General features: G+C 39.2%; 1 protein-coding gene across 1 annotated transcript; it reads left to right on the top strand.

The window, feature by feature from the left end:
* The first annotated feature begins 703 nt into the window (after positions 1–703).
* evc (EvC ciliary complex subunit 1) lies at positions 704–8158 on the top strand. Its single transcript, XM_088423667.1, has 20 exons — positions 704–1096; positions 1179–1298; positions 1384–1470; positions 1654–1880; positions 1956–2040; positions 2272–2370; positions 2583–2711; positions 2812–2973; positions 3132–3348; positions 3709–3857; positions 4396–4494; positions 4584–4796; positions 5967–6076; positions 6199–6400; positions 6500–6724; positions 6800–6935; positions 7061–7163; positions 7232–7358; positions 7436–7532; positions 7609–8158. Exons 1-20 carry the CDS (start codon positions 917–919, stop codon positions 7755–7757), a joined length of 2916 nt encoding a protein of 971 aa, XP_088279793.1. The 5' UTR covers positions 704–916; the 3' UTR covers positions 7758–8158.
* Positions 8159–8399: the final 241 nt, after the last annotated feature.

The following is an 8399-nucleotide window of genomic DNA, read 5'->3' as shown; positions in this document are numbered from 1 at the left end:
GAAACCGTCATTATGACGCGAATTCTGGATGAATGGAGGGCGTAGAGATCCGAAACACGTCCAGCCTATTTGTGCGCTCTACAAAATAGAAGTCTATATTGATTCTGAGTGACTCCATTTAGTTCAAAAGTTGTCCATCGAGAAACGTCTTGGAATGGGTGCAGTACCACATGACCCCAGTAGATGCCGCACTCCCGCATTGTTGAGTTTAATGCTTGGGTCAGTCGATCCTTAGTAATTTTTGCTGATCAATAAAATATGATTTAAAGCATGACGCAACAGTTAATGTGCATGATTAAAGTTGCCAACGAGATAGTTTAACAAAAAGGAGAGGCTTTTTTCACGTCGAGATTCCGGTGTGGGTGGAGTTAAATTAAGCAGCGCCGAGAACTGTGCTCCCCGTGCAGAACATGCTCGGGAAGGGTAGGACATGTTTTCAAAACAGTCGTTCCAGTCATCTGTATCCTGTTGTTATTTTCAAATTAAAATATCAAAGCATACATAGTACCCCCCACTGTTGCAAAATAAAGGACTATATTCCAGGTTACATACAAAAAAAGTATTTAGTGGTTTTGTTTATTCAATTTGTATTAGCATTATCCCTTGAACCTGAGTCTTTTACACGCAAACTCAATATTATGCTTTTATTTTGTAAGCAATTGTATAATTGTCACTGATTGGTCAAAACCTTTGCGACGATTTGAGTTGGCTCGTCAAACTTTTTTGTAGAAGATGTATAATATTTTAACTCTGTTTTTTTGTAAGATTTTAACGTTGAAAGTGCCGATTGGAGTTACCTACGAGATTATTACCAGCGGTATGTTTTTGTTAACGCGTAGAACCAGGACATTTGTGTGAAGTTTTCATCAACATGCTGGTTTGGGAAAAAAAATAGTGGAACTGCGCTAACCGAGAAATGTCCGAGCAGGATTTGGTAGCCGAATGTAGTACTGACGTTTTAGTCAATAATGTTGAGTCGCTGCACGTCTATACGGGACTGTTGACAGTTGCTACAGTTTGTGGTGGACTCTCGGGAATAGTAGCTGCTGCCCTTTTATATGTGTTCTGCTTGAAGACTTTAATTTTCACCAGACAAGTAAGCAACTGCAGTACACCACATTTTTCCCACCCTATTTAACGTAATTCACCTTCGTGTGCATTTCTTTTTATTCCATCAGGGAAACAATGCTAGAAGGCTACTCGAATCTGATGATGGAGAAGTGGAAAATAACACTCGCGATCGTGCGAGTAACAACAGAAAAGAAACCCCGGCCCCGCCTGCCATAGCTACTGACAAAGTATTTGACATGTTTACTTTTGCAGCCGGGCTTGCGATTAACCGCGCGTTTGTTTGTTTTCTTTTTACATTGAAATATGTAACAGGACGGGAAGCAAGAACCAATGAATAGTGATGTTGCAGCTTTTGCATCAAGAGCAAAAGTGGTGTACCCCATCAATCAAAAATACAGAGTATGTTCCATTGTTCCATTTTGTCCCAAATTTGTATGTTGCAAAAGTACCACTTTATTTATGCCAGCTTTATTGTTATTGATGACATTTTTTCACTATATTGTCACTCTATATTTTGTGTGAGTGTTGCCATGTTTGCCATTGACTTGACAATGATATTTCATTCATCAACGATTGTGGTAGCCTTTAGCTGATGGAGCGTCAAACCCTTCTCTTCATGAGTGCTCCAAGTTGCCAACAATGCCAAAGGACGATTCGTCATCGTCCTTTACTGAGGGGGAGTCTCTAAGCCAAGAGCTGGACAATGATGACGAAAGCCAGTTTATCTCCTCCTCACTAGTCCCCAAGAGTTTGCAGAACCAGAGCTTTCTCAGGGTCTCCCATTACCCCTACACATTGACACAAACAGGGTAGGTGTCACCATCAGAATTGCAATGATTTACATTTATGGAAGCAGGCTTGATAAGTGAATCTTTTTGTTGCAGTTTTGAAGCGAGAATCAACCTTCATTGCTTGGCCCTGAAGGATGTACAACAGCTTTGCTCTCATCTTATGGAAGAAAAATATATTGTGAGTGTTTGTCTTTCTATTCCTATTAAATCAAATAAAATGCATTTACGGAACACAAAATAAGGCGAGGCATGGGAAAACATTTGTTAAATCTGAATTTGTAGCTTAATTTCTTAACGCAAGATTTACATTACAGTTAGGATCTGAGAAAGTGGAATTGTTACTGTATTTTTTTTTACAGATTCTAAATGTGTTTTTGACTTCTCTAATTTGTTGTATTTCTTGCTTTAGATTTACCTTCAAACAGTGAAAAAAATCTTTTGCAGTCATTTTCCTAGAGACAAAAAAGATGCAGATTTCACAAAGCACCTTCTGGAAATGCAGCACAAGGTGACATTTGAGAGAAAATTACATTTACTGTTATGATTTCTTATTTGTATTTTAGAGCTGAAAATGCCCACAAAGTGACCAAGGTATTTGTGGTGCATTCGTTTAAAAAAAATAATTTTCATTATTTTTTGAGCAAGCATGCATCCATTATATGAGTTTTTATTTGCATTTCACCTTGAATCTGTATTCAAAACCATGTGCTGTTATTTTAGGAAGTGGAGGAGTTAAAGAAACAGCTGTCAACAGGCCAAACCGACAATGATGGCAATCTTGATGCCCCATGTACTTTGGAGGAAATGGAAAGATCTCAAAAAGATTTTCTTGAACGTAGCCTTCAAATGGTAAAAATAATTAAAAACCACATTGAATACAGATTCAAGTAATATCCAAATAAAGACCATATTGGGTACATATTCAAGTCATATCAAAACCTATTTGCAGTTTTCAAGTTTCAGCAAAGTGGCGGAGGAGCTCTGCCAGCATGTGATGAAGAAGACCAGCAGTTTCACTGTGGATGATGCACATGATGGTACAGTGTCTCTCAACCAAACTCTCGTTTTTCTTGAGAATCAACTAATGAAAGCTCAAGATGCACAAATAATGGTGAGCAGTTGGCTTTCTCAATTGTGTATTTTTTTTGTAAGTCAGTTGTTGATGTGTCTTAAATCATTCACCGCCAGTCCAGTTAGAATAGATCATTGACGTCCATTGCCGTCACTGGCACTAAATGATTGAGATGCCTTTTTGTCCTACTTTTCTAGCACATCCACCAGAAGCTGTTATGGTGGGAGGAGCTGACGGGGCTTCTTGAGTCTCAACCTGCTTTAGTGCAGCAGGAAGCGTCTCTGATGCAGGGCTTGATAGCTACCATCCTGGAGCAGCTGACCAGTGAGGACGTTTTGACTTTTAGCTGCATGGAAATGATACTTTCACAAGTGCAGCACTCGCTTACAGAGGGTCTTCAACAGTGCAGAGAGGGTACGATCAATCATCTGGTGTGCTCTTCACATATTGTTTATATCCTTCTGAAACCCAGCGTCTTCATTTGTGTCCACTGTAGTGGAAATGTGTTTTTTATCTGTATCTTTTGACTCATTCAAGCAATCTTATTAAAGGCTAGTGTGCTCAGTAAAAGACATTCTGGCCTTTCACATGATATATCATGTGCTTCAATTTGAAGCAATCAACTTTGCTGCGTTGATGAGACAAAACTGACACAACGGCGGATGCAAATGAATTTAGTGATAGTGTGTGTGTAACAGCCAGCGTTATTTTATTTAATGAGATTGAAAAATGCAGTTTTCATTTGTCATCTTGAAACATTTGGTCACAAACCAGATTACATGAAGAAAACAAAGGAGCTGTTGGTCGAAAAGTGTAGCAAAATGGAAGCAAAGCGAAAAAAGCTTCGTAGGAGCCAAGACAAGGAGAGGAGTCATGTGCTGGAGCTAAGACAGCCTCAAGGTGACCCGGAGCAGCTGTCAAAGGTTAGCGCTTAATGCGATGTCACTTTATGCTGCATGATATGCATGCAAAGCACCTGGCTGTGGGGTTCAGCAGAGTATAAGGTTTTTCTCTTGCAAATGCAGAGGACGGCTTTCATTACCATGACGACTGGGGCTATGGCTTTGCGAGGGATAATCAGTGTGGCAATAAAGGGTACAATTTTCGTAATATGTCATAATATTTATATGATAAATGTGTAGGGCGACGGAATAACTTCAAAATAAAAGCATACCAAGATATTCATGTCCAAATGTCATTTGGTAAACTGGGGTTTATTTTGAAGTTGGACTTCTCGCTGCATTTCTGGCATGTTTTATCATTGTCATGCAGCGCATTAACAATTGTTGCTGGTTTTGATTTGATGTGTTCGTCTCTGCCGTTTACGCGAGTAGGTGGGTATCACAGGCAAGAAAAAGAAACTCTTTGAAGCCTGAACTTTTTTTATTTTTTTTAAACCAAAGTACTTGAATTACTCTAGGACTCGTTTCAGCTCTTGTGAACCCTCTTTATTACCACTAGGAGTACCAAGAACTGTTGTTGAAACAAAGGCAGAAGCTTTGTGAATTGGAACTGCAGCAGGATGACCAGATATCGGAAAGTTTCTGCAACCTTTGGACTGTAGGTCTTTTAAATACTATACAATAGTTGTCAAAACACTGTTTCGTGAGCATAACCATGACTTTTACCACAACGCATGTTTTCTTCAGAAACTTCGCGGCACCTGGTCAAAAAGGCTTGAAGGACGAGCCAAGGATATCTTTTGCACGTCGGTTACGGCCCGGTGCAAACTGTCTGCTGAACGCTGTCAAGCGATGTGGCTGGGCGTAGAGCAGCAGTTTGCTACACAGCGGCAGCAGGTAGAGAAAATGGTCAGACTGCAAATGGACCAAATGCAGGCGCAAATTGAGCAACAACGACAGGTACAGATAATAATATATTGTACATTCAGTCTATTTCTGTGTGGTGAAAGCAACATAAAACATGTTCAGAGTTTGTAACTGTTGTAAGTACCAGATATAATAGATTGTATATCCTGAAATAGCAGCCCCTAATACACAATGACTTTTTGTTATCCATTTATTTATTGAAAAGGGGACAACATACATCAATTAACATTAAATAATGTACTGGAAATGTGCCAGAGCTGGCAAAGTTAAGCTAAGACAGCCAAAATGAGTTCCACGAAAATCCCGCTTCAATTTTTTACCAGCAGTAAATATTTACAATACTATCATAAAAATACATGTCCTGAACAAATGATAGCACTTTTTGCAACATATTTGTTTGATCATGTGTAGGACTGACACAAACAATTATCTAAATAATCAAGTTTGTGTCAATTATTTTGTAAATTAATCGATTAATCAAATTAAAAAAACATGTTTTAATTTCCATCACTTTATTAATAGATCCAATGTTTGATTGTTTTAAAATTGACAATTAAAAAAATGTTAGTTGCGTTGAGTTCGTTGCTTGTAGTGTCCAAAAAATCAGAAAAGTGTTGATTATTTTCTAAAGGAAAAGCAGATGTTTTATTTTGAGTTTAACGCATGCTTTTATTTTGAAGTTGTTTGTTGCAGCGTGTTACGGTGTAACTAGCAGCTCAACTAGTCTTTTAGCTGAAAATGTTACTCCCAACTCTTGATGCAAACAAAACGACATTGTCCTGAAATCACATTTAATCACAATACAGGGTGATTAAAAAAAAACTTCATTATGTTGACATTGATTGGGCACCATTATGTCTGCATCTAGCATAAATGAAACGATAGCTACAGTAGCAGCGCTAGAGTGCTCAAAATAGGCTGGCGCGATAGACGTAAATGACTCCTTGTCTTGTGCTGTTAAATGTTGTTGATCATTCAGAATCAAGTGAAATGTTATTTGGTCTTTGTGTGGATAATTGCTTTTTAACAAACAAGAAATATATGCATTTTTATTTTTAACCGACACTATACTCGATATTCACTTTGAATTTCCTGCAGGCTATCCGCATATGGAAAATACTCAATAGCTGCCGCCTTATCCAACTTCAACGTGTTAAGTACCGTGGTTTGTTCTAAATAGGTTTCGCTGGCTATTCCCTATAGGTATGGGCTGAGTCAGCAGCTCTGATGCATGCAAGCCTCAAGCATCTAAAGAAGCAGCACATGAAAATCCTTCATGCCATGGTGGCCAGTCAGAGCTATATGCTCAACAGGTGACACCGTAGTTTTTCGTATATCTTATCAACCTTAAATTTCAAACGTTGACTTGATATTTAAGATACTTGCCAAAATATAAATGTGACAAGTTTTCAACACTAATCTGACCTTTTCCCAGTCAAGTGGGGGGGTTGCTGGACAAGAAACACGAGCATGTGGTGGCAAGTGTCCAGCGCCATTTCATGGCCAGACATTTTTGTCTGCATTTGCTCAAAGAGATGAGGCTGTCCAAGTTGAAGGTTCTGTCTCAGACTGACTTTCGAGCACTGCTGATGAAAGATCCCGCCACGAGCCAATCGTGTCTTGATTCATCTCTAAAGGTAGTGGAGAACATGTTGAAGTGATCCCTTCCTTAACTTGTGTGCAGCTTGTTGTCTATTTATGTAGTTTTATTATTTTCTTCTTTTGACTCTTAACAGGACAGCATCGCTAGCCTAGCAGAAAAGCATCTGGGTCCAGAGAGTCAGCTGGTGAGCCACAGTTTCCATCAGGAGTTCCTGTCTGAGTTGGAAACCGGGACGGAGCTTCTTCAAAAACATGCGCAGCTGGTGCTGGGCAACGCCCTCAGCCACGCCATCCTCCAGCTCATGGAATGCCGGCTTGCTGAATCACATGACCGCTCCAGACATGACGACGGCTTGAAGGTGATGTTGCTTTCTCAAGGAAGTTCTCATTTCTTGTGTCTAGCTGTCAATTTCTTCAAATTCTTTTCATTTTAGCATCATCTAACCGAAGCTGCTTCCGAGAGTGTCTACGTGACCAAGGATTCTCTAACTGATCTCGTCCAAACCTACTATGCTAGTCTACAAGATATTGCTCAAGAATTGCAGCCACATGAGTCAAACATTAACCTTGGTGAGACTGCCACGCTACATACTATTATGTAGAAAATAATTTAGTCTAATTTAGATGTTTTTTCCCTTCTGCACAACAATGTATTAAGTTTGCAATAACTTTAGTTCCATATAACCTTCATTCAGATATGACAAAGGAAGACTCCAGTAGCATTCAGTCGAACAAAGCTTTACTGAGAGAGTTGGAAAACTGGGGAAGGAAACCTATCTCAGCAAAATTTCAACAGAGGTACAAAAATCTCCTTGTTTTTCTTGTTAATCAGTTCGAATAGCGTTTATAGTGTTCCCTCCCCCCAGGGTTGAGCTCCATAAAAGAAAGTTGTTAGATCAGAGCGATCGAGAACAGGAGACGGTGTGTGAGGAACTCAGACGAAGAAAAGTAGCCCAGGATCAAACCTTAAAAAAGATCAATGGAAAACTACAGGTTAGTCAATAGAAAGCGGGTCAGAAACAAGATGGTAATCAGTTTCCAGTGAGCACTGTTGGTGTTGTGTCCATTAGGAGGCCGAAAGAAGATTCATAGGTGATTTGGCAGCGTTAGCTCGGGTTTCCCTGCACGGTCAAGAGGCAGAAGACAGTGATGAAGACGACGACACTGGTGAGCACATCTTCTCTGGTGACTGAAGGCAGTCTTATGCTATTGCTTTGACATTCATGATTTCACGATTTCACAGGGGAAGTCAATGCCTCCATAATGGAACTTCTTGCCCGGAACCCGGCCCTCGATCCAGCCTTAAATCCTTCACTGACCCCAACTGTAGTCACTCCTGCAGCATCCAAACTGGCAAAGAAGAAAAGAGAGAAAGATGCTCATAACAATTGAAAGCAGACCATGTTTTTATACATTTGGCTCTATTTGGGGTATTAAAAAAAAACATTAACCAATTTTTCTTTAAGTATTTTTTCCCACGCTTTCTATTATACTGTTAGGTCATCCATCTATCCATATACAATGAAGCGGTGTAATTTTTCTACAAAATTCACTGTTTTTAAGCTTGAAAAACATAATCAAACCGAATATGATGCACTTTTTTTTTTTTTTTCGCAAAATGGCGGTTCCTTAAAGCTATGAGTTCAAAAATTCGTGTAAAAGGAAATTAAAAAAAAAAACTAGATTCTGACCTTGAGTTTTCTGTACATTGTATTTCTATATACAACGAACAAACAATGCACAGAAAACAAGCGAAAATTTCACCAAGCTGTGCCATTCTATTGACCTGTACCCATATATCCATCCAACCACACCCAAACCAGCGCAAAGCCTCTTTAGATGAAAAACAGACTACTGGGCCATCTGTGTCTGATTTATTGAGCTTTTACTTTTAATTTTCTGGTAGTTGTATCTCTCGTCATATTCTATTTGGTAACTCCAGAAGATAGATCATGTGAAAGTACTATTCATAAATTATCTGTTGTCTGCTTTAAATTGTGTCACTAGTGACAGTGTGGATCCATATAAAACAAC

This window comes from Hippichthys cyanospilos, chromosome 9 (assembly GCF_059441005.1).
Source record: "Hippichthys cyanospilos isolate Australia breed blue-spotted pipefish chromosome 9, RoL_Hcya_1.0, whole genome shotgun sequence".
Classification (NCBI taxonomy): domain Eukaryota; kingdom Metazoa; phylum Chordata; class Actinopteri; order Syngnathiformes; family Syngnathidae; genus Hippichthys; species Hippichthys cyanospilos.
Note: the sequence above shows the minus strand (reverse complement) of the source record. Positions and strands in the feature narration are given on the sequence as shown.